General features: G+C 47.1%; 1 protein-coding gene across 9 annotated transcripts in view; it reads right to left on the bottom strand.

Moving 5' to 3' along the window:
- Positions 1-350: 350 nt before the first annotated feature.
- Positions 351-26,437, bottom strand: part of CYRIB (CYFIP related Rac1 interactor B) — a 140,535-nt gene continuing 114,448 nt past the window's right edge. For all 9 annotated transcript variants that reach the window (XM_060201371.1, XM_060201345.1, XM_060201354.1 and 6 more), the window contains 8 exons: positions 25,395-25,500; positions 19,325-19,461; positions 16,967-17,044; positions 11,871-11,987; positions 11,098-11,177; positions 8,212-8,338; positions 6,715-6,785; positions 351-1,075 (listed from right to left, as the gene is read on the bottom strand). In XM_060201371.1, coding sequence (XP_060057354.1) covers positions 1,012-1,075; positions 6,715-6,785; positions 8,212-8,338; positions 11,098-11,177; positions 11,871-11,987; positions 16,967-17,044; positions 19,325-19,461; positions 25,395-25,500 — 780 coding nt within the window. In that variant the 3' untranslated portion in view covers positions 351-1,011. The remainder of the gene's footprint in view (positions 1,076-6,714; positions 6,786-8,211; positions 8,339-11,097; positions 11,178-11,870; positions 11,988-16,966; positions 17,045-19,324; positions 19,462-25,394; positions 25,501-26,437) is intronic.

Genomic DNA, 26,437 nt, shown 5'->3' with positions numbered 1-26,437 from the left:
GGGGCAAGCTTCTCATGCGAGCTCTGCCACTGGTGTCAAGGGCTCCGCGTCACGTGGCTCCCATCTCACGCAGGACAGCCAAGGAGTTTCCCTTCTACCTCTGCAGTCATCGAGAGCAAATGCGGAGTAAAAGTCAAGTTCAAGATCACTTGTCTGATTGCAGCTAGTGAAATCGTAGAAGAAATTAAAACGTGGACATAGGCAATCAATAACGTACAACAACAAAAAACTATCAAAAACACCCGGTCATTTCCCCATTTCCTCAAGAGGGGAAATTATGGATTCCATAAATATAAACACGGGGACAGCTCTAAAAGGCTAAGAACAAAATACCAGTAGCCGAGCCACGCTTAGAAAAATGAAAGCTGACTTTTATTTTAACACCAACAGCCATTCTTGAAACAGGAACATGCATACGGAATATGCTATGCACACATCACAGTTGGTTTTTTTTTTAACGTTAGTTAATAAAGGTTAAACACACAACATACATCCTTACCAAAAAAAAAAAAAATCAAAATGCAAACTTAACCCTTTAAACAAAAGTCTTACTAATTTAAAAAGTCTTGTGTTGGGTAATCAAACCTCATCTGGGCTGCACATGGGAAAGCGGCGGTAGAAAATAAAGTCCCCTAGGGTTTTTAAATAGCAGAATAGGCAGTTGTGCCATGCAGGAGAAGCAATATTAAATATTAGTTTTTCAAAAAAAAATCCACATTTAAAAATATTTAGTTCAAGTCACAGAATCCTTCTCAGTAGACGCAGGGTTAGCTGCCTCAGGTGGCCTGTCTGAAAGGGCGGTTTCCTTTCAGAGGGGAACTATACTTATTTTGGCACAGAAAAGAAGTCTTAAGAACAAGAACATGATTTAAAAAAGGGGGGAAGAGGAACAGAGGGATGAAATAAAAAGCGAGAGTAAATGAGATAGTAATTGCAATCACTAAAAAAACTGCATTTTCAGTCATTGCAGAATACTGCCTTCTGTCTGCAGCAGGTGACATTCCGGAACGGTCATTGCAGCATGGACTTGATTTGCTTGGAGGTAGTCTCATCATTCAGATGTTTGGTTGTGTACCTATGAAGAAAGCAAGCAAGAAAGAAGGCAGTCTGAGGCATTAAGCAGCAGCACTGTGGGCACTGGTTGGTTCCCAGACGCCCCCAACTGGTCAAGCACGTCTCTGCAAAGCGATGCCTTTCAGCTCCACTTTGACTTCAGTTCTGAGTTTATCCTCCTCACCTTTTTTTCTTTCCTTTTTTTTTTTTTGCCTCCAGGGTTATTGCTGGGCTCATGAATCCACTGCTTCTGGAGGCTGGTGTTTTTTTCCCTTTTGTTTCCCTTTTTTTTTTTTTTAAACCGTGTGGTTATTATTATTACCAGTGTTGTTGGATAGGACAGAAAGAAATGGAGAGAAGAGGGGAAGATAGAGAGGGGGAGAGATAGACACCACAGACCTGCTTCACCGCTTGTGAAGTGAGTCCCCTGCAGGTGGGGAGCTGGGGGCTCGAACCAGGATCCTTATACCAGTCCTTGCACTTTGAGCCACGTGCTCTTAACCTGCTGTGCTACCGCCAGACTGCCAACCCCCTGCCGCCTCCTTTTTTTTTTTTATTGTTGTAGTTGTTATTATCGATGTCATCATTGTTGGATAGGACAGAGAGAAATGGATAGAGAAGGAGAAGAGAGAGGGAGGAGAGAAAGACAGACACCTGCAGACCTGCTTCACCGCCTGTGAAGTGACTCCCCGCAGGTGGGGAGCCGGGGGCTCGAGCCGGATCCTTAGTAGGTCCTTGCGCTTAACCCACTGTGCTACCGCCTGACCACCCCCACCCCCACCCCGCCTCCTTTTTCAAAAGACTACTCAAGAGCTACGTAACTCAGTAAGAACTGCCTTGTCCAAAGGAACCTGGGAAATTCTAAACATTTCCAAGAAATTTTGGTTGGCACAGGATAGTCTGTAGGTCACTTCAACCTACTACCTGTTTCTGTAGGGACTGTTCCCTAAACAGGTGTATACTTTTAGATGGCTGGGTAAAAAATAAATCAATCCTTCTTCCTTCCTCTTCTTTTTCCTTTTACCAGAGCACTGCTCAGCTCTGGCTTTCAGTGGTATGGGGGAGATTGAACCTGGGATTTCAGCACTTCAAGCCTAAGAGTCTGTTTGCATAGCCATTTTTCCCCTGAAAAAAACGAAACTTTCCATGGTAAATGTAGACACTATATAAAATTCAAATTTCTGTGTTTAGACACAAATTTTTTTGAAACCTAGCCATGCAGGTTTTTGTTTTTTAATATCAGAGCACTGCTCAGCTCTGGTTTATAATCACGTGAGGGACTGAACCTGAGCCCTAGGAGCCACAGGAATGAGGGTCTCCTTGCACAGCCACTGTGCTGTCTGCCCACCTGCCACAAGTTCTGCTTATGCTGCCACCTTCTTGCCACAACGGCACAAGTTAGTGGTTGTGACAGACCACAGTGATGTCTGGTTCTTTCTCTCGCCTCTTACCTTTCTCATGAATAAATGAATAAAAAGCTTTAATAATAAAAGAAAACATTTAGGGGCCAGGTGGTGGCCCACCTGGTTGAGCGCACACGTTACAGGGCGCAAGGACCGAGGTTCGAGCCCCTGGTCCCCCCCTGCAGGGGGAAAGCTTCACAAGTGGTGAAGCAGGGCTGCGGGTGTCTGTCTGTCCCTCCCTTCCCTCTCGATTTCTGACGGTCTCTATCCAATAAATAAATAGATAATTTAAAAAAATTTTAAAAGAAAGGAAATATCAGCCGTGTTAGAAAGGAAACACTGGCACTGAGAAACGCTGCTGAGTGTTCCATCAGCCTCGCTTCTGCTAGCACTCCGAGCAAGGGGGGCTGTTGCTGGGAGGACTTTCTAATCCCCAAAGTACTTGTGCAGGGCTAATTGTTACTTAGAAGTCTACAAGGTCAAGTGCACCTTTTGTTGAAATATTTGCTTTTGTAACAAGTTGTTTTTTAAAGTCATCCACTTCGTTTTCCTTAGAGCAAACAGCAACCAGAAAATTTGAGAGTAAAATTACACACGTACATATACATTGTTTATATAACACTTTCCTGTGGTCGCTGTACTGTACACCTCACACTTGGAATATGTGATTAAGAGAAAAGAGACAAGCCAGGTCTTCACTTTATAGGCAGAAATGAAACCAAATGCCTCTGATCATAGTAAGAGAAATGGAGCGGGGGGTTAAGGTTTAGTGCTAGATAATTTGTCTGTTAGATCTGAGAGTAAAGGCAATAGTAGTCGCTTTCATTAGAAAATAATAATGCACTTGGCGGAGAACTTCCTTTTGTGCACAAACGAACTGTTCATATGCTCTTTGAGCTTAGTTGCTTTTGGCCTTTTCTAGATTAAAAAAAAAAAAAAAACCAAAGTGGCGATGTCATTGATTTTTTAATGTGCTTTGTCTTGGGGGGCATCGGTGCCCTTCTCAAGATTTTTCTTTTGTTGTTGTTGTTGTTTGGCCAGAGCACTGCTCAGCTCTGGCTTACGGTGGTGTAGAGGATTGAACCTGGGACCTCGGCACCTCCAGCGTGAGTCTTTTTGCATAGCCATTCTGCCGTCTCCTGTGCCCTCTCAAGGTCATTTCCTTTCTTTCTTTCTTTTTTTTAATTTATTTTATTTACTCCCTTTTGTTGCCCTTGCTGTTTTATTGTTGTAGTTATCATTGTTGGCTAGGACAGAGAGAAATGGAGAGAGGAGGGGAAGATAGAGAAGGGGAGAGAAAGACAGACACCTGCAGACCTGCTTCACCGCCTGTGAAGCGACTCCTCTGCAGGTGGAGAGCCGGGGGCTCGAACTGGGATCCTTACGCCGGTCCCTGCGCTTTGCACCACCTGCGCTTAAGCCGCTGCACTACCGCCTGACTCCCTTCAAAGTCATTTTCTACCAAAGGAGTAAGAAATGGTGCCCAGGTGGGAAGGAAGGGAATGACAGCACTCACAGCTCTTGGCACGTTACAGACACTGCTAACAAGTGATGCTTTCAACTGCCAGGCAGCTGTATTCCTTGGCTCTTCGCTGTCCATTCTGCTTCCTCTTCCAAGGAATCGCCTCCACTGGCCTTGTGGCACCTAGAACAACCTCAGGACTCCCCAGGGTCCCACCTCACACCTTTCTCTCAGCTCTGACTCACCCTTCCTGCGACACTGGAGCACCGCCATAGTTCTCCCTGCTGGAACAAGGCCTGGTGCTTGGTGGGCTTGCTCAGTGAGTTTTTGCCCCTAAGGGAAGCAGCCCTGTGAGTAACCTCACAGTGACCTCGCTGCAGGGCTCTGCTGTGGACTCTTACTTAGAACCAAACACATCAACCTAAACACAAGGAACTTAGCTACCTGACACATCTTTGTGGCCTGTCTGGAAAGAGCTGGAGAGTCAGCGTGGGCTTTAAAGTCTGTGTTGCCAGGGATTGAACTGAGGACCTCAGGCTTGAGAGTCAATGCTTTCTCCACTGCGCCACCTCCTGGACCACTCAGTGCTAGTATTTTCTACATCCGGTAGGGTATTTAATTACAAAGGAATTCCCGTTCCTGACCCAACAGAGACTCTCAGTGGAGGTGATACCCTGGGACTCTGTTTTCCCATCCCCCTTCGTGATTCCAAAATACACAGAAACTCAGACAATAAACTTAAGGCTCAACGCTAAACACCCAAAGACTGAATACTTGGGAATTTAAGAACTGTGATCCTGAATTAGGGACAGATTCTGAGGGCCAGGCAGCGGGTCATCCGGGCCAGTGCACAGGTCACTGTGCTCGAGGAATCGAGTTCAAGCCCCCACCTGCAGGGGGCAGAAGCTTCCTCGTCAGTGCAGCAGACAGACTGACTATTCACTGTCTGTCTCTGTCTCTCTCTGTCTCTCTCCTCTGGCCCCTCACCCCACTCCCATCTCTCATCCTCTAGGAAAGATAATTAACGAACCAAAGCCACTGGAAACAACAGAATCATGGAGGCACTGAGCCCCAAACATGAATCCTGGCGGCAAAAGAGAGAGAGAGACGGAGAGAGAAGTGGATCCTGGTGCAATGGAAACACCCCACCTATCTCACAGAGCTCCGGCAGGAATTCAGACAGCTATATAAATGAAATTACACTGTCTTTCGGGATTAAAAAAAAAAGCTAATTATAAGCACTAGTACACAATAGCAAGTATACTGATTAACCTTAACAAACTGCAGGTAAAAAAAAAAAAGTTCAGGAAGTATCTCTGCAAAAAACACCTTCCATTTTCAAATGTCCACCACAAGGGCCAGGTGGCAGCGTACCTGGTTAAGCAAACGCACATGCCTCTAGTTCCGGCCGTGCAGATCACGAGGAAACCTGAACGGTGGGTTCCGGCCCCAGCGCCGTCCTGCTGCCTCTCCCTCACTCGCTCGCCGACTTCAGCTTAATCTTTTCTGGTTTTGTAATCAAAAAATTATTTACTTTTATTTATTTATTATTGGCTAGAGACCGAAATTGAGAGGGGAGAGGGAGATAAAGAGGGAGAGAGACAGAGAGACGCCTGCAGCCCTGCTTCACCACTTGTGAAGCTCTCCCCCTTCAGGTGGGGGCCGGGAGCTTGAACCCAGGTCCTTGGCGCGCTGTGATGTGAGAGCACTTAACCAGGTGCGCCACCACCTGGCCCCTTGCCTTCATGTTTTCATCACAGGCACTGCTGTCACTTCTTGTCCTTCCCTCCTTTCCACTGATTCGAATGTAAAAGAAGTCAGAAACCCTTCTACATGGCGGGGGTGGGGGGGGGGTTGGTCTAGGTTTTTCAGTTAATGTTTGTCTCAGCAAAATAAAGAATAGTAAGGCCTCAGCAAACATTCCCTCTCTTGAGGTGGGGAGACAGCATGATGGATGTGCAGAAAGGTTTTTGTGCCTGCAGCTTTAAGATCCCAGGTTCAATCTGCCACCACCAAGAGGAAGAGCTGAGAAGTGTTCTGGTAAAAAAAAAAAAAAAAAAAATCCTTTTTTACCTACATACAGACATGTGATTACACTGTGTTTAAAAAAAAAAAAAGAGTAGTTACAAAACCACTCCTATGGCACTGTCTTATAAAACGGCAACTGTGACTCTGTATGGACACGCCTAAGAACAGACTGAAAAAAACCAGCAAGATCTCCTCCTACTGAAGGAGGAGGGTTTCAAGACTATATATAGATATGTACATATTACTGCTACCAGGGGGATCGCGGGGGCCTCAGTGGCAGTACTTTGGATCCACTGTTCACAGTGGCCATTTTTCTTTTCTTTTTGATTTGAGAGGACGAGAGAGAAATTGAGAGGGTAAGACAGATACCTGCAAACTTGCTTCACTGCTCGTGAAGCATCCCCCCCAGAGGTGGGGAGTGGGAGCTCGAACACAGGACCGTGACTATGTGTGCCACTGCCCGGCCCCCTCAGGATCTCATTCTTTCTCAACATTTGTTTTCTAAACTTATCTGCAATTGTCATCGTTACGTTCAGTGAAAAATACGCAATACCTGCTTCAAGAAGGGAAGACAAACCAGTTAACAGAGGCGAAGCTGCTATCCTCCCACCAGCATCAAACACACTGTTTTCTGAAAACGTGACGACCAGTGACGGGAAGACGGACCTCAGCTAAAGGGGAGACTGTGGTATCTGCGTGTCTATGGGCCTTAGTCACCAAGCACATTCCTATTGGGAAGGGCGTCGTCACAGACACACATATACGCACCTGAGAGCGTTTAGAAGACCTTCTACACTACTAGGGGGCTGGTCCTTAAGAACCTTGATGCAGCCTTTCATCTAAGGAGAGAGGAGACAGAAAAGGTGCGGTCAGCCGTTCTCTAGTGTGACGGACATCATTGGAACAGTAGCATTTAAACTTGGGCCACAGCCATGGAACTGCTGAAGAAGTAGGTGCTAGGGAAGTCAAGTGATTCTTCTTAGATGAGGGGCATTAACCCACCGGAGCGCTGGTATTTTCAGTTTGTCAAACAGGCCTTTTGGAGAAGCAAACCAATCAAACTGCAGCGCCCTGCAAACTAACAAGGAAATTACAGACCTTCTTAGGGAAAGTCTCCCTGGGAGGGGAAGGCTGGGGTGGACACAGCGCGAGTTAAGTTGAGAAGCTCTGCAGGAAATCCAAAGCCACAGCTGAGCACGTGCCTTGCACAGGCCTTGCGTGGCGAAGCCTTTCCTGTTCTGCGCCCGGGCGCTGAGCTAGGCCCCTTCACCACACAGGAGCAGCAAGTGGAAGTCTGCGGCGTGCCACCCTCTTCTGTTTTCTCTGCCTCTCCCCTTCCATCTGTGTCTCTGCCACTCTCACTGAATCCCACTCTGAAAGCACAGGAAGTCAAAGTGCGCACGTGCCCACGTGTCATGGCGCCGACAGCAGGTCTGGCGCGGTGCCGTCTCTCCCGGTGTCTCTGAATGAGAAGTCCCCCTAGGAGTGCCGAGATGACACGTGCGCAAGGTCTCAGTGACACAAGGACGCACATTCTCGCAACCTACAAGCGGAATTACCTAGCGTGTCAGGTCTCTGAATGCAAGGCTACCGTTCCTACTCATGGAAACCAGAACAGCTGTGTCCTGCTCGGTCTCTCTGCTGCCATCTTGCTTCCAAGCTCCCCGGACAAAATGCCCAGTGAAGCCACAGAAACCGTCCCTGCTCCAGAGCAGGAGCCCCGGGCTGAGACAGGATCTGGGACAGGAGCAGAGCTCCAGGGACAAGATTCCTTCCACACGGGCAGCCACACAGTGAGCTCACTGGGGGCGGCTGCGGACACCCAGAGAAGCAGTCAGGAAAGCCGGAGCGAGGGCGAGGTGCAGAAGGCTGAGTCCAGTCGGAGTATTGGCCAGGTCATAGCAGCGGCTAGAGTCACTAGCCAGAAATCAAAGAAGACCCTCCGCCAGCCCCAAACAGATGTCTACAGAAGCCCCACCTCAGATGCCTAACTCACTGGGGAGGAGCAAGGACCGAGGACTCATCTCCACGAGCAGAGACACAGCCCGCTGAGAAATTCAGAGTTCAAGGTGAGGCTGACTCAGATATTCAAGGAAACCTGCAGGCTACAACTGTCCCAGAGGAAAATAAGACCAAGAGGTTCGGGAGGCAGGTGGACAGGTGGGCACGTGACGGGCTGAGAGTGAGTCACGTCACAAGCACGTGTCTCCAGGGCAACGGCAGCCTGAGCCTTCTTGTTGGATAGAAAGAACATCTGTAACTTACATCGATTTTTGAAGTTTTGGCAAATGCTCCCACGGGGTGCACGTGGTCATACAGTATTATGACGCCCACCATCACCCTCAAGCAGAACGACACCGTCTCCTCATTTGTGAATCTGCTTCTGTATTCCCTAGAGGGCAAAAAACATCCCGTTGGACCAGGACACTGTGAGTTGATGAGCTGGTGCAACTCTCACGTGGTGTTTAAAGACTTACCCTCTCGACACGAAGAGAGACACAAGCATTACGTTCCCCTCCCTGCACCAGTAAGATCATGCGTCCCCACCTATTCCCCCTGCGGCTTGGTAAAGACCAGACAGTCACAGGGGAATCAGAGGTAGTACTGAAGGGAAGACTTGGGGATGGGCACTTTAGAAAGGCTGATATTGCTAATGTGGTGGGAAAGCCGTTTTCCCCTTATTTACAGCTTCGCAAAACAGGTGTGCTTGTTACTTAGGGGCTAATTTCACAGTAACGTATTCCGTGACGGAATCTCTCTAAAATAGTATCATATACTTGTCCCATTTGGGACAAAGGAAACAGAACTTTTGTCCCTCGGAACAGGGCACAGCCGGAAGAGGCCAATCAGGCACACGTGATGGGGTGACTGGAACTGGTTCACACAGACCTTTCCTTCAGAGGCTGGGGAGAGCGCAGTGGTTTGCACCGTGCCCAGGACTCCATAAACGGTGAGAAACAGTCCCTTCTTGCTTCATCAAGTTCCCAGTAAGATGACACACTGAACAATACTTTGGAAAACAAAAAGCTACACACACACACACACACACTCACACACACACAAAGCTACACACACACACACACATAAAGCTACACACACACTCACACACACACACTCACACACACACTCACACACACACACAAAGCTACACACTCACACACACACAAAGCTACACACACACACAAAGCTACACACACTCACACACACACTCACACACACACACTCACACCCCACACACTCACTCACACACACACTCACACACATACTCACACACACACTCACACACTCACACACACACACACACACAAAGCTACACACACACACACACACACATAAAGCTACACACACACTCACACACACACTCACACACACACTCACACACACACACAAAGCTACACACTCACACACACACAAAGCTACACACACACAAAGCTACACACACTCACACACACACACTCACACACACACACTCACACACACACCCCACACACCCCCCCCACACACACACTCACACCCCACACACTCACTCACACACACACTCACACACATACTCACACACACACTCACACTCATACTCACACACACACACACACAAAGCTACACACACACACAAAGCTACACACACACACACACACTCACACACTGTCACACACACACATACTCACACCCCCCACACACACACACTCAAACACTCAGACACACACACTCACACTCACTCACACACACACCCCACACACACACACACTCCCCCACACACACACTCACACACACACTCACACACACACTCACATACACCCCACACACACTCACACACACTCACACAAAGCTACACACACACTCACACACACACACACACACTAACACACACACACACTCACACACTCACACCCCACACACTCACACACACACACTCACACACAAAGCTACACACACACACACACCCAACACACACACACACTCACACACCCCACACACACTCACACACACTCCCCCCACTCACACACACACTCACACACACACTCTCACACACACACTCACACACACACACTCACACACACTCACACTCACACACACACTCACACACACACACTCACACTCACACACACACTCACACACACACAGACTCACACACACACACAGACTCACACACACACACACAGACTCACACACACTCACACACACACAGACTCACACACACACACAGACTCACACACACACACACAGACTCACACACACTCACACACACACACACACCCCAAGCAAACAAACAAATAAAAAGCCCCCCGGTTATCTTAACAAAGCTACATGGTGTTCAGCAAAGAGGGCTTTCTTTCTGCTTGCTTGTAGGAAGATCTCAACAGAAAACATTCTGAGGGCGTCGGGCGGTAGCGCAGTGGGTTAAGCGCAGGTGGCGCAAAGCACAAGGACCGGCGTAAGGATCCCGGTTCGAGCCCCCGGCTCCCCACCTGCAGGGGAGTCACTTCACAGGCGGTGAAGCAGGTCTGCAGGTGTCTGTCTTTCTCTCCCCCTCTCTGTCTTCCCCTCCTCTCTCCATTTCTCTCTGTCCTATCCCACAACAATGACAGCAATAAAAGCAACTATTATATCTACAACAACAATAAAACCACCAGGGCAACAAAAGGGGGAAAAATAGCCTCCAGGAGCAGTAGATTCATGGTGCAGACACTGAGCCCCAGTAATAACCCTGGAGGCAAAAAACAAACAAACAAACAAACAACATTATGAGATACATCACAGATGGAGAGAGGAATCCCAGGACGGGAAAAAGTTCACATTAGTGTTAAAAAGAAGACTACAAATTACTACTGAAAAAGCTACACAGAATAACTAGCCCTCCAACAAAAAGGTTTTGTTCTTTGCTGAAGAGACATAATGTTTATGAGAAGCAAAAACAAAGTGTTTTCAAGTCCTTCCTGCGCCTCAGATCACAAAAACTGCGCCCCCCCCCCCCCGCCAAATTCAGGAGTTTTATTACATTTAACCACAAGTTGCCAAATTATTTTAATGATGTTCATATCTTAACACCAGGTACTCGGGAAATTCTTAATTCCCATCTTTCAGATAGGACATATTCCTCTGTGGACCGTCACTCTGGCAAAGCTCAGGAGTTAAAGCACAGCAGATACTCACGGTGTCTCCAGCATGACTCTGCATACGCTCGCCATGGTGCTCAGACAATCCGTCGTGTTTTCTATCGGCAAGTTTTTATTCTGTGAAAGTGGACGAAGAACAAAGAAAATGACACGTTCTTTTTTCCACGTCAGACCCGACTCTCCCAAGAGGCATTTACAGTCTAGGTGGGGAGAAAGGCCTGCAGTGACTAGCACCCAAAGAGCCATGCCTAAGAGTGTTTTGTCTTGAGGCTACTGGCCAGCTGCTGGAAACATCTTAAGCAGAGGAGAAACAGAACGTAGTTCGTGTTTTTAAGGCTACCTGGCTGGCCTTTGGACAAAGGGCTAGAGCGGGGCAAGATTAGCAGAAGGAGGAGCAGCGGGGCTGTGGGTGCAGCAGTGCAGGTCGAAGAGGCCGCAAGGCAGGGACACGCTCTCAGGCCCCGTGTACACTGCGGTGGGACAGCCAGCGGGACTCTGGGAGCAGACACTGGGGGTGAGAGGGAGAATGGGGGGGGCATAAACTCTCTGCTTGCAAAGAGATAATACACACTGGGGCAAGAAAGACTGGAGAGAGGGCAGAGTTGGGAGAGGAAAATGGAGCCTTTGGCCATGATACTGCCAAGATGCCAACTGTACATCCAAAGGGGGACCGTGGTCAGTAGGCAGGTACCAGCAAGGGGCCCTCAGGGGCGGGACAGGACTCGTCTGCTCAGAGCTGGCGTCTGACACCAGAGGACTTGCCGCAGTCTGCATGTTCACAGAGGGGAAAACCGTGCAGACAGCGCTCACCTCCGACACGAACTTTGTTGTGGCGTCACTTAAGGTCTTTAGCATTGGGGTGGCCTCGGCATAGAACAGAGACATTCGGTTTGCCAACTCATTGTTGACTTCGTTTTCCCCTTCTGCCTGTGTGGAGAGTAAGCGCACCTGGCATCAACTCGTAAGTCATGGGATACAGCCTCTGTAAAAGGCACCGCATAGCAGGCCCACCTCGCTGACGCTCGTCAGAGCAGAGCGCTAACAGCCCCTGGCCAACTGGACTGTAACACGCACTCTGTTTGCTTCAGCGTCGCCAAGGTTATCACTGGGGCTTGATGCCTACACCAAAAACCCACTGCTCCTGGTGGCAACTGATACTTTTATTTGTCTCTTTCCTTCCTTCCTTCCTTCCTTCCTTTTCTTTTTTAAAAGAGAGACACAGAGGAACTGAAGGGAAGAAAAAGACACCCTTGCAGTACTGCCTCACTGTCACTGGGCGAAGCTTCACCCCTGCAGGTGGGGACAGGAGGCCCCCAGCTCCCCCCACTTGGGGCCGAGTGCACCACTGCCGGGCTTCCACGAACCACCTTTCTCTTTAAGGCAGAGAGCGTGAGAGGCCATAGCGCCAGAGCTTCTTTCAGTGGGGCGGGGGCTGGGCTCGAACCTGGGTCACACACACACACAACAGGCAGCGCACTAACCAAGCGAGCTACTCCACCAGCCTAGAAATACTTGTCCCAAACAGCCAGGATGTAAGATGATGCTGAGCACTAACGCTGGCCTCTTTTAAAATGATTTATGTGACACCAGGCAACAAAATCAAACCTTACCATGTGAGAGCGAGAAAAAGCCTACTGGGGCAGGAAATCAACACAGCAGAGGTGCACAGGACAGAAGAAGGGAGAGCTGGCTCACTGGTCTCCCTCCCAGAGAGAAGAGGAGTCAGTGCGCACAGGACTGTGGGCTGCTGTCGGCGCCTGAGGGCTGCGCCACTAAGACTCTGCACCCTGCGGCCGGCAGAACATCGGAGGACCCACGCAGCTCCACTTCACGCGCCAAGAGGTGACGGAAAGCGGGCGGAGGAAGACGGAGCTAGGCCCCAAGAAGTGATGACGGACTCTGAGGAGAGCGGGGCTTTTGCAAGATGGTGGGCAAGGGATACAGGCTCAGATGAAAGCATTTCCAAGTGATGTGGCAGGAGGTAGATTCATGTAATTCGAAGGACTACGTCCAGTGCAGGGACCCGCTAGTGAGGGGCACGGTGAGAAAGGTAGACTGTCTCAAAAAGCAACGTTCACGTTTCTCTTCCGCATATGCCGGGAGTCGCCTGCGAAAGCCAGAAGGGATGACCAAACCCAACAAGGAAAGATCAGGTCACAACACAAGTTCTACTCTATGCAATGACTATAAAGAGAAAGTGAAAAGCAGAGCTGTCAACTGGATAGAAGCACTAAGAGCGGAAAAGCAGAGGATAGAAGGAGAGACTGAGTGCTATTCACTTGACAAGGAAGGAGAGACTGAGCGCTATTCACTTGACAAGGAAGGAGAGACTGAGCGCTATTCACTTGACAAGGAAGGAGAGACTGAGCGCTATTCACTTGACAAGGAAGGAGAGACTGAGTGCTATTCACTTGACAAGGAAGGAGAGACTGAGCGCTATTCACTTGACAAGGAAGGAGAGACTGAGCGCTATTCACTTGACAAGGAAGGAGAGACTGAGTGCTATTCACTTGACACGGAAGGAGAGACTGCGAGTGCTATTCACTTGACACGGAAGGAGAGACTGCGAGTGCTATTCACTTGACAAGGAAGGAGAGACTGCGAGTGCTATTCACTTGACAAGGAAGGAGAGACTGCGAGTGCTATTCACTTGACAAGGAAGGAGAGACTGCGAGTGCTATTCACTTGACAAGGAAGGAGAGACTGCGAGCGCTATTCACTTGACAAGGAAGGAGAGACTGAGTGCTATTCACTTGACAAGGAAGGAGAGACTGCGAGTGCTATTCACTTGACAAGGAAGGAGAGACTGCGAGTGCTATTCACTTGACACGGAAGGAGAGACTGCGAGTGCTATTCACTTGACAAGGAAGGAGAGACTGCGAGCGCTATTCACTTGACAAGGAAGGAGAGACTGAGCGCTATTCACTTGACAAGGAAGGAGAGACTGCGAGTGCTTTTCACTTGACAAGGAAGGAGAGACTGCGAGTGCTATTCACTTGACAAGGAAGGAGAGACTGAGCGCTATTCACTTGACAAGGAAGGAGAGACTGTGAGCGCTATTCACTTGACAAGGAAGGAGAGACTGAGTGCTATTCACTTGACAAGGAAGGAGAGACTGAGCGCTATTCACTTGACAAGGAAGGAGAGACTGAGCGCTATTCACTTGACAAGGAAGGAGAGACTGAGCGCTATTCACTTGACAAGGAAGGAGAGACTGAGCGCTATTCACTTGACAAGGAAGGAGAGACTGAGCGCTATTCACTTGACAAGGAAGGAGAGACTGAGTGCTATTCACTTGACACGGAAGGAGAGACTGCGAGTGCTATTCACTTGACAAGGAAGGAGAGACTGCGAGTGCTATTCACTTGACACGGAAGGAGAGACTGCGAGTGCTATTCACTTGACAAGGAAGGAGAGACTGCGAGTGCTATTCACTTGACAAGGAAGGAGAGACTGCGAGTGCTATTCACTTGACAAGGAAGGAGAGACTGAGCGCTATTCACTTGACAAGGAAGGAGAGACTGCGAGTGCTATTCACTTGACAAGGAAGGAGAGACTGCGAGTGCTATTCACTTGACAAGGAAGGAGAGACTGAGCGCTATTCACTTGACAAGGAAGGAGAGACTGAGCGCTATTCACTTGACAAGGAAGGAGAGACTGAGTGCTATTCACTTGACAAGGAAGGAGAGACTGAGTGCTATTCACTTGACAAGGAAGGAGAGACTGAGCGCTATTCACTTGACAAGGAAGGAGAGACTGCGAGCGCTATTCACTTGACAAGGAAGGAGAGACTGAGCGCTATTCACTTGACAAGGAAGGAGAGACTGAGCGCTATTCACCTGACAAGGAAGGAGAGACTGTGAGCGCTATTCACTTGACAAGGAAGGAGAGACTGCGAGCGCTATTCACTTGACAAGGAAGGAGAGACTGAGCGCTAGTCACTTGACAAGGAAGGAGAGACTGAGCGCTATTCACTTGACAAGGAAGGAGAGACTGAGCGCTATTCACTTGACACGGAAGGAGAGACTGAGCGCTATTCACTTGACAAGGAAGGAGAGACTGAGCGCTATTCACTTGACAAGGAAGGAGAGACTGTGAGCGCTATTCACTTGACAAGGAAGGAGAGACTGTGAGCGCTATTCACTTGACACGGAAGGAGAGACTGCGAGTGCTATTCACTTGACAAGGAAGGAGAGACTGAGCGCTATTCACTTGACAAGGCTCGAATCTGCCTATGGTCCCGGGGACGGAAGACCAAGGTGACTGGGTGTGTGGCCCGAGCCTGCCACTGCACACAACTGGGCACCGACTTTATCTACATGGTGAGGCTGCTTTCGCAAGGAACCTGTCACAGCGGAATCACACACACAGACAGCAGGTGCTTCCTGGGAAAGGAGCCTCGCCTCCAACCCAGACTGCTCAGAGCCAACATCGTTATAAAATCCTCCTTTCTTGAAAAAGGGAAAAACCATCTCCTCTGCTATTTGAACTCTTGTGCACTGAATGTGCTTCTTGTGTTTCTGCCACTGCTGAGCAGCCTCAGGGGTGATCTCTCTCCCAGAGAGAGCAGAGGGGAAGAGACTGAGCTACGGGACAGGAGAACCATGAGCAGGGGGCTGCAAATGGGGGGTGAGGGCTTGAACCCTGGGTCTCACACCTAGCGAAGTCCACGCTCTAACAGGTGAGCTCTCCTGCGTTACAGACAGTACTTCTTTAAAATTAGGTCTGATCCCAGACATTCCCTACCAATCTGCACAGCGCAGACTGCCATAACACCCAGAGAAGAAAGTGCTGTTCCCCGTATATATGGATTCACTCATTCAGTTTGGACAGAGACAGAGAAAACTTTAAGGGAAAGGGAAAGATGGGGGGAGGGCAAGGTGAGTGTCTGAGAGCACCGGACAGACACACCTGCAGCACTTCCGCTGCCTGTGAAGTCTTGCCCATGGCAGGTAGGAACCACGGGCTTGAATCTGGGTCCGCACACACTGTAATGTGGGGACCACCAGCTGGCCCTTGTGTCTGAGGCTTATGGAATTTGACTCCATCGAGGCAAAAGAAGGAGAGTTATTAAATAGCTCCAGGGAAGAGGTCAGAGGCTCAGAAGCCTAACTAAGCTGCTGCAGATGAACCACTAACCAATCTGGCCAAGTAGAAGCAGCTAGCTGTGCTCAAAGGTCACGGCGTTTCTCCCCCTCGTGACAAACTCAGTACTGACCCCATACTGAGTCACTGTCCTGCCCTCTCCCTCCCTTCCCTTTCTTCCTTTCTTTCCTCACCAGGGAAACATCACTCTAAGTCAACTTTTTCAGACAGAGACAGAAATTGAAGCCAAAGAGAGAAAAGCCATAGCGCCAAAGGACTCCCAGTACAATAGATGGTGGTCTTGAACCTGGGCGGTACGCATGGACACACATGGGAAAGCTACTAGAATCTTCTGGGTGAGACATCTCACCACTTCAACTAGGTCAATTTCTCAACAGAATTCTTTCATTCTGAAAAACGTGAGACAAAAAAAAAAATCCACTAATAACCACTAATTCACAAAAGTGTTTACAGTTAAAAAAGAGAAATGCTGGGTGGGGGTAGGTAGATAATGGGTATGCAAGGAGACTCTCATGCCTGAGGCTCCAAAGTCCCAGGTTCTATCCCCGAAAGAGACACAGAGACGGAGAAAGAGAGAGAGCAATGTTTGAAGTATCCACGTTACACAGTCAGAAAGTGACTCTATGGTCTGCTGCATCCCGCTTTCTTCCTCTGTTGCCGTTGTCTATAATTACCAACCTTACTACTCGCTGTAACTTTCCAGGAATGAGTGAGCAAGCATGTAAGAGAATAAAATAAAAAAACAACAAATTGAGAGCTGAGGCATTATTATCGCCCCTGAATGCGAAGCACGAACTTACTGGGACGTTATTAATCCTCATCCGACTCAGCGTCCGTCTGTAGTAGCTGAAGTCATTCTGTATGGCGGGATTTGTCATCTAAGACATTCACGAGAGAAAACGTTATTAGCACCAGGTCATCTAGAAAACGTTATTAGCACCAGGTCATCTAAAATTAAAGGAAAAATCTGCTACAGCTTTGACTTTGTAATGCGACGTGCCTAATTCCTGACACCATTTTAGAACTAACTGTTAGCACTGACACTTTGATTGCCAGAGGGAGGCGTGCCGTGGAGTGGCCGCACTGGTCTCACTCTCCCCATCAGCTCCAAGGCGCGATGATAACCACCTGAGGCCCAGCAATTTACGACTAGGACTCACCAAGCCACAGGTGAGTACAAACTCGTGTGGCTTGTGGACAGAAAGGGGCTGAAGGAGAGACTCCTCAGGAACAGCTAGTGCTGGCCGGGGGAGAATCACCTGTGACTCACCAGTTTCCCACAGTGGGTTGGCTCTGAGTCTCTTGCTGTTGCCCCACGGAGGCCGGAGCAAGCAGCGGGGAAGCCCTAACTGCACCCAGGGCACAGAGCTGCCCAGTGACTCAGGATGAGATCTGCCCTCCCAGTGACCCGGATGTGTGGGTGCGGAGTGGGGGCCTTTTCGCAAGGCTCTCCTGATTGGCATGACCACGGTGCTGTCTGTCCTCACCCTGTTTTACCTCTTGGTCACCTGTGAGGGATTAAACTAAAACAAACCAAAATATATATATATATATATATCGCTTATAGTTAAAGCCCTCTGATGAGCTCACATAGCACGCAGGGAAGGTCAATGACTGACAAGCCACTGTCAACAGAACAAAGGTTTAACTGCCACTGTGCTTCACCTCAGGGACTGAGACGGAAAAAAAAAAAGACTGCTGAGATTTGCAACTGTAGACTCTTAAATACCGTATTAGACCCAAGTCAATCCAGGCAAGTGTGATGGGGGGAATGAAAAGTAGTGAGGGAGGGGCCTCCAAGACTGCAGAGGCCGTACTCAGCACTTGCGTTACGGTAGCACTACATTCAGTCCTTACAGAACATATAAAACATTAGACGGCTTTTCGATTGTGGTGAGTATACTTCTTTTCAAAACCTTCAAGTGACATATTAAAAGTTCTTTACCAAGAAGACAGTATACAGTAAACAGGAACAGGAAGGACTGTGATTGTGCTGGAAGGGTCTGAGTTAGGACAATAAAGAGGTGTCACAGGGGAACCAGCAAACAGGCCGTGCTCGAAGTGTTCATAGGGGAGAATACAATCGCCAATACGTTATCTTTTAATACAATCATCAGTACATTATCTATTAATACAAAGGATACGGACATCTATGATACAATCATAAATACTAGAGTTACTAATCCAGTTCTCTCATTTTCTAGGCATGGCCCACAAGGGATCCTGAAAATCAAATAGCCTACTTCCCGAGTGGTCACCGTGACAGGCCCTGGCCTGGCACTCAGCTACCATGAGAGGAGACTTCCTAGCTGTTTCTTTACAGTCACTTCTAACTGGTGGGGTGGGAGGGAGGGGAAAAGGGAGAGCAGAGATACAGAAAGAGGGAGACAGGGCGGGAGAGAGAAAAAGACAAAAGCAGGAGAATGGAAGAAAGGGAGAAGGATGATTTCAACATATTTAAAGAAAAGAATATTGAAATGGGGGGGTGCAGGTGGTGCAGCTCAGTGCAGGTTACAGTGTGTGGAGACCTGGGTTCAAGCCTCTGGTCCCCACCTGCAGGAGGAATGTTTTCCTATCAGCGCGGCAGTGCTGCAGGGGTCTATCTCTCCCTAGCTTTCTCTCCCCTCTCGATTTCTATCTCTATCCAATAAATACGTAAATAAGTAAATAAGAATATATAAAATAATACTGAAATAAGCTTGGTAATGAGCATAAACTCAATCAAAAAGGCTGACAATACTGCTTTAGACATTTTTTAAATTTTTTTATGTATTATTATCTATTTATTGGATAGAGACAGCCAGAAATCAAGATGGGGGGGGGTGACAGAGAGGGAGAGACACATGCAGCCCTGCTTCACCACTCGTAAAGCTTTCCCCCTGCAGGTGGGGACCGGGGGCTCAAACCCGGGTCTTTGCTTATTATAATACATATGCTCAACCAGGTGCGCCACCACCCGGCCCCTAGAGATTTTTTATAAGTGAAGAGATGGAATATTGGGTGATTCGGTGTAACTACACACACATCAAAGCACTCGCCATGAATCTGTCGACAAACTTTGCACTTTCGAGGTAGTTCCCACACTGAAACATGCTGACGGGGGTCTCAGGACATGTCCCCCCAGTGCTCTCTATCACCAGGCTAAGCAGAAGCCCTACCTTGAGCTCATCGAAGCGGAGTGTGAAATGCAGGATCTCTGCGAACTGCTTAGCAAGAGCCTGCTCCCGCTCTAGGTGCTGCGTGGGCGAGTAGGGCGTGCTCGTCAGGGCGCCCAGAAGACCCCTCAGGGCGGCTTCTGCAGGGGAAGCAGACAGAACCCACAGACAGGAAGGTAAAATATAAAGTTGTCTGCGTGCCTCTCGTCTGTTTTTTAAGTAGACAATGAATGAATGTCATGATTTCAATTGCCCGTAATGATATGGCCTTCTTTTAAAGAGCGATTAATTGAATACTGAATACTGCTAACAAAGTAAAAATCTTAAAGGAACTAATTTGTTTTTGCAAACAAATATATATTAAAATTCAAAATAAAGTACCGAATTAAATACCAGAATTAAAGGAGAAATTTCATATGGATTTTACTACTTTACACAATGTGGAATTTGGCTTTATGAAATGTTAACGGTCTCAGTGGCACTATCTCCAAAGAGACAGATCTCTACATGCAATGGATGATTTAGCAACTTCTCATACTCTGGTAATGGCGCTTAGATAGAAACACAACAACTGTAGTGGTCTGGGAGGTGGCGCAGTGGAGAAAGCATTGGATTCTCAACCATGAGGTCCTGAGTTCAATCCCCGGCAGCACAAGTACCAGAGTGATGTCTGTTTCTTTCTCTCTCTCTCTCTCTCTGTCTTTCTCAGGAATAAATAAATTCTTTAAAAAAAATAAATAAAGCAAAACTTGAAAGAAACACAACTGTATTCTTTCAGCTCCCAAGTGAGCAAACCTGCTGGATTAGTAACTAGTTCCCTGAGTGTCCTAGAGCTCAGTATTTCAGGCCCATAACAGAAGTGATCTAATTCAGGGGCTCTGGATGACAGGCCGGAACAAGGTATCCCAAGCAATAATGCAAACAGAAGAGCAGGAACAGCTATTCTCACACCAGGTAAAATAGACTCTCAGGCAAAGAAGGTGAAAGAGGCAGACGTGGACAGGATGCAGACATACTGCTCAGATGGTCAGTCCAACAGGAGGACATAACCGCTGTCAGTATCTATGCTCCCATTACGTGTGCACCCAGATATATTCTAAAAAGTTACTGACAATCTCAAGGTAGACACCAACAGGAATACAGTATTAGTAGGAGACCCCAACACATCGTTTACAGCAAGACACAGATCATCAACAACAACAACAACAACAAATCAACAAGGAAACAGAGGCCTTAAATGAAGTTATAGATGAGATGAACTTAGCATATACTCAGAACCTTTCCTCCCCCTTCTTCAGGTGCACATGAAACCCGTGAGCCTTCTCAAGGCTCAATCGTGTGTTAGGACACAAAGACAACCTTAGTAAGTACATACATATTGAAATCATAAAAAGTAGCTTTTCTAGCCACGAGGTAGTGAAGGTAGAAATCCACCACAGAAAGAAAACAAATATCTCCAAGCTATGGACACTATGAACAATAATACACTTGTGAGTAACACTTGGGTCACTGAAGAAATCAAAAGAGAACTTACAACTACTTGGAGAACAAGAAAAACGAAGAGACCAACTACCAGACCCTGTGGGATAGCAGTGAGACCTGTCCTGAGATCATGGAACTAAGAGCGGACAGGCCCATATTAACAAGTAGCAAGGACCCCAGGGAAGCTGCCTGACACCACGACTAAGTCAACTAGAAAAGGAGCAACAAAGAGACCCAAAAGTCAGGAGAAGGAAATAATGAAAATCAGAGCAGAAATTAATGAAACAGATACAGAAGGGCGACTCAAAAGATTAAGCCATGAACTGGTTCTTTGAAAGAATAAATGAAACAGATAAACCACTGCTAAACTCACAAAAAGGAAGAGAGAAAGCTATGATAAAAACAGTCAGGAACGGGGCCAGGCAGTGGCGCACCTGGTTAGCACACACACTACAGTGCACAAGGACCCAGGTTCAAGCCCCTGGTTCCCACCTGCAGGGGGAAAGCTTCACGAGTGGTGAAGCAGGGCTGCAGGTGTCTCTCTGTCTCTCTCTCCCCATATATATATCCTTTTCCCCCTCTCAATTTCTCTGTCCCTATCCAATAATAGATAAATAAAAATATTTTTAAAAAAATCAGGAACTAGAGAGATGAAGATACAGAGAAGATGGGGAGATACAAAGAACTGTCGTGAATGTTACGGACACGTCTATGCAAATAAATCGAACAACCAGCAAGAGATGCATGCGTTTCTAGAATCACGCCACCTTTCAAAGAACTAACACCGATTCTCCTCAAACTCTCCCAGAAAAATGAAGAGGGGGCAAGCACACGCAAACACATTCTGAGGCTAACAGTGTCTTGATCCCCAAAGCAGGAAAGCACTCTGCCAGAGAAGAAAACTGGGGACTTGTATCCTGGATGAACACGGATGCGAAGAGCCTGGGCAGGACGTTTGCAAACAGGAACAGTTCCACATCTGCACGTCAATCACTGTAATTCATTGGATCAACAAAAAGAAAGACAAAAATCATGTGGTCGTGTCAACCGGTGCAGAAATGGCATTTGACAAGGTCCAACACCCATTTATGGTAAAGACCCTCTAGACACTGGGAATGGAAGGACCACGCCTCAACATAGTTAACGATCATTTATGGCAAACCCAGTCAGCATCACTCTCAATGGGGAGAAGCAGAAAGCTGGGAACCAGACAAGGACGTTCACTGCCTCCACTGTCACTCACCAGAGTTCTCAATTAATAGAAATGACTGATACTCAGTAAGTCAGCAGGTTACAAAAAAAAGCAGTACACATAAATCTGTGGCATTTCTGCACAGAAACAAGGACTCGGATGCAAGGGAGAAGCAAAACTTAATCCCATTTACAACGATCTGAAGAAGATAAAATGCCTTGGGGTGAGTCTCACAAAGGAGGTGAAGGGCCTGTACAAGGAAAACTATAAAACGCTGTTAAAAGAAGCAGAGAAGGGCAATAGGAACAGAAGCACGTTCCTCGTTCCTGGATTGGAAGACTAAACACTATTAAAATGGCCGCTCTGCCAAAACCTATCTACAACTTCATCACAAGCCCCAAGGCCAAATAAAAATGAACTAAGGATCTAGATATTAGACCAGAAGCTCTAAAAGTTGTCAAATAAAATGTTGGTGAAAGTTTGCAGGACCTTCACATGAAAGATGTATTTGGAGATTCCACCCCACGAGGGAGAGGAATTGTTCAGAAAGACTGAAGCAACTCTCTGTGAAATTGCAGACTCCACCAAAAGATCGAATATAAGAGTGATAGGTATATCGGAGGAGGAGGACAAGGCCAAAGGCCCAGAGTCCATTCTCAGAGCAATTTTAGCTGAGAGTTTCCCTCACTCAGGAAACCATCAGAACATTCTCATTCATGAGGCAGAAGGACCACCTAGACTTATAAATACAAAAAAACACCAGCGGCGAGGCACTTTATTGTAGAACTATCAAAACTCAACGACAAGGAGGCCGCTAGGGAAAGGAAAGAAGCTATATACAGAGGCAGAGCTATAAGACTTCTCATCAGAGAAGTCTTTCCACAAACCCTAGGGGCCAGGAGAGAGTGGAAAGACACATATTCAAAGTTCTAAAGGAGAGGGAATTCCAGCCACAAGTCTTATATCCTGCAAAATTATCCTTCAAATATGCGGGAGAAATAAAGGTTTTCTCAAATATTCAAAAACCAAAGGAATCTTCCATAATCAACTCCAACTACTGAACCAAGTCCCATAAGAAAGGAGGAAGCAAAGGCACACATGTGTCCTCAGCGAGGTGAACAGCGGTAGACTAGAATCAAAAACACAATGAACTAGGGAAGAACAACAAGCAAATAGGAGAGAGAATTAAAAGACAAAGAAGCCCTACCAAATGTCTGTTAATCAAGATCAACTTAACAAAGACTTTTCTAGATGCACCATGCTAGTCATTACACTTAGCGGGAACCACAGAGCAAAGCAGGGAACAGAGATTTCAACTGTGGAAAACTATAGTGGTTACTGAGGGGTGAGGGCAAAGACTTTCAGAGGGGAAACATGTCATACTTCAAGTTCTTGAACCACAGCCCACAGCTCTAAGTACAAACATTTGCTTTAGCCTAAGTAACCAATGCCTCAGACTTTCAAGATGATCAAACTCTAAGCCTGGGCTTGAACTGTTCAAGGAGCTCTAAAAATACATGTGCATATAGAGTGTTTTATTTATTTTCTTTTTCATGGTGTTTATTTATTTCCTTTTGTTGCCCCCTTTTTATCGTTGCTGTAGTTATTTTTGTTGTTGTTATTGATGTCGTCATTGTTGGATAGGACAGAGAGAAATGGAGAGAGGAGGGGAAGACAGAGAGGGGTACCTGCAGACCTGCTTCACCGCCTGTGAAGCGACTCCCCTGCAGGTGGGGAGTCGGAGGCTTGAACCAGGATCCTTACACTGGTCCTTGTGCTTTGCGCCAAGTGTGCTTAACCCGCTGCGCTAACCACCCGATTCCCATATATAGTGTTTTAAACATCTAAGTCAACTACAACTTTAGGCCAGACAGATCAAGACCCTTTGGCCCTGTCAGTATCTAAAATACAAAAATGTTCAAATACCACTAAAGGCCACAAAGCACAGTGAGGTCTAGTATATTACTATAGATGCTAACCATTGGATTAGCAAACCCCCAACTGACCTGGTTTTAATAACAATTGATTATTCCTATTCCAAGTTCTTTCTAGGATTGTAAGAAGCCCCTTGCATCCTCTTTGGGGTCCTCATTTCTCCTAGTCCTGAAACCTCTAGGACTATGCCCATATTTCTTGATACTTCTTCTCTATGATTCCTTACTGCCAAACCACCTACGGTGACCTCAACCAAATCGCTACGAGTGCTGCCGACCTACATTATGCTGCCGACCTACATTATGCTGCTACTGAATATACTGACGGTGGACGACAACCAGAGAGACGGAGGTTGAGATGTCAACCTCGCTACTCTTCAGACCTGCTGAGATCTTTCCTAACACAAGGGTCTGCCTACATCCACATTAGACGGCACACCATCTAACAGAGTCACAGATACTAGGCATGGGGTAGAGTATAGGTACTGGGTGCAGGTGTCCATGTAGCCGTAAGCTAGGGGCAGTCATATAACTCAGAAGGATAGTATCCAGTACTCCTTGATGAGCAGACTTAGACCTAACAAACCTGGATCCCTAGTTGTAGTGCCTCAAGAAAGCACCGTGAATTCTCTAATCTATTAGGCTCAGGACAAATGAGCTTAGCCATATAACAGAAAGGCCCAAAGACACAGCCTAAAAAACTAATTCTGGTTGGGTTCAACAAATGACACTCAACGCTTAAACAACTGGGAGAATAGTCTAAGGTCATCAGACAAAGAGAGGATTACAAAAGGAGGATAAGGGCAAGAGACAGTCCCTTAATAATGGCCCTTTTGGTCAGTATCACACCACCTCACCAGCTGGGGCCCTAGTCAGGGAATCCTTGGATTCCCACACAAATATGATGGGCCTAGACCTCTAATGGATCCCTCTCTGCACCACCACTGGGCACTCCTATCAGGAGCGTCATCACAAGGCCTCTTGTCGGCCCTCTCAGGACCTTGCCTTTACCACAGAGCAGCTAGGGTAGGGACTTTTCAAGTCTCCAAAGGGAGGCTGGGTATCTCCCCTGCCACTCGAGGAAGACGGGTCCTGAAATGAGCGCAGAATGCACTATTCCCAGTTGTGACCATGAGCTGCCAACTCAGACCAATAGGGGCTTATGGGCTACACTGGCTCCAGGGCTAAATGAGAGTGTGTGTGTGTGTGTGTGTGTATGTATATAAAGATATATACATATATGTGTGTATATATGTATGTATATAAATATATATACATATATGTGTATATATGTATGTGTGTATTGTGTGTTTATGTATGTATGTATGTATATGCGCTTATAAACACAAATTTAGCAGTGAGACGATCAAATACTCTCAATTACTCCTGGCACAAAGAATGCCTTTTTTTAAAAAAAACAAAACAAAAAACTAGGAAAATCAGAACTACAAAACTTTCAACTTACCTAACCTCTGAGAAAATTCATAAAATTTCTTTAGTTTTCCGACTAGTGGAACAACCGCTCCCCAGGCCTTCTCCTGCAACTTCTCGTCTGCTGGGTGCTGGATTGCCTTCCAAATTGAAGAATAAAAGCAGTCAGGTTTTTTTAAACCACCTTTACATTTAAAAGGTTTAGTAAATGTAAGACACCCTCGTGCGGTCTATAAACCCTCAACCCTATGGATGCAGCCCCTCGCAGTGAATATGGACATATGAAATCAAGAAGTCTGTTATAAAGAGTGTATTTTAGCATCTTTGAGAGCCACACGTCCATACAAATTGAAATGTTTTATATCATTCACCGTATATTACAGAGCCTTTCTCAGTAGCTCTTTGTCAAACAGTTATTTTAATGGAATAAAAGGAAATCAAGAAGTGAATAAATGAAGATACTTAATCTGGGAATAAGGTAAGAATTTTTCAATAATTCAAATTCCAGGGGCATATCAGTTATATTTTTAAAATATTTATTTATTTACTTATTTCCTTTCATTGCCCTTACTTTTTATTATTGTAGTTATTATTGTTGTTATTGATGTCATCGTTGTTGGATAGGACAGAGGAATGGAGAGAGGAGGGGAAGACAGAGAGGGGGAGAGAAAGACAGACACCTGCAGACCTGCTTCACCGCCTGTGAAGTGACTCCCCTGCAGGTGGGGAGCCAGGGGCTCGAACCGGGATCCTTATGCCGGTCCTTGCGCTTTGCGCCATGTGCACCTGACCTGCTACCGCCTGACTCCCGGGCATATCAGTTCTAAGGAACCTTCACGAAGATCCTGAAATAGATTCCATGTTCTCTCAGGCTTTCCTGAAGGTAAAAAAACTAGTTTCAAATCTAACAGGGGACAAAAATGAATGCATCACCCAGAGACTCCACCCTGAGCCACGCCTGGGTCTAGGGCCATTTGGCTCACCCCAGGCCATCTTTTGAGGGCCACACCCAAGGAGATACATTCCCTGGCTCTCCTCGTCCTTTTGTTTACAGATGGACTTTTATTTACATATTGG

This window comes from Erinaceus europaeus, chromosome 1 (assembly GCF_950295315.1).
Source record: "Erinaceus europaeus chromosome 1, mEriEur2.1, whole genome shotgun sequence".
In the NCBI taxonomy this organism is placed as follows: domain Eukaryota; kingdom Metazoa; phylum Chordata; class Mammalia; order Eulipotyphla; family Erinaceidae; genus Erinaceus; species Erinaceus europaeus.
The sequence above is the reverse complement of the archived record's forward strand: the minus strand, read 5'-3'. Positions and strand labels throughout refer to the sequence as shown.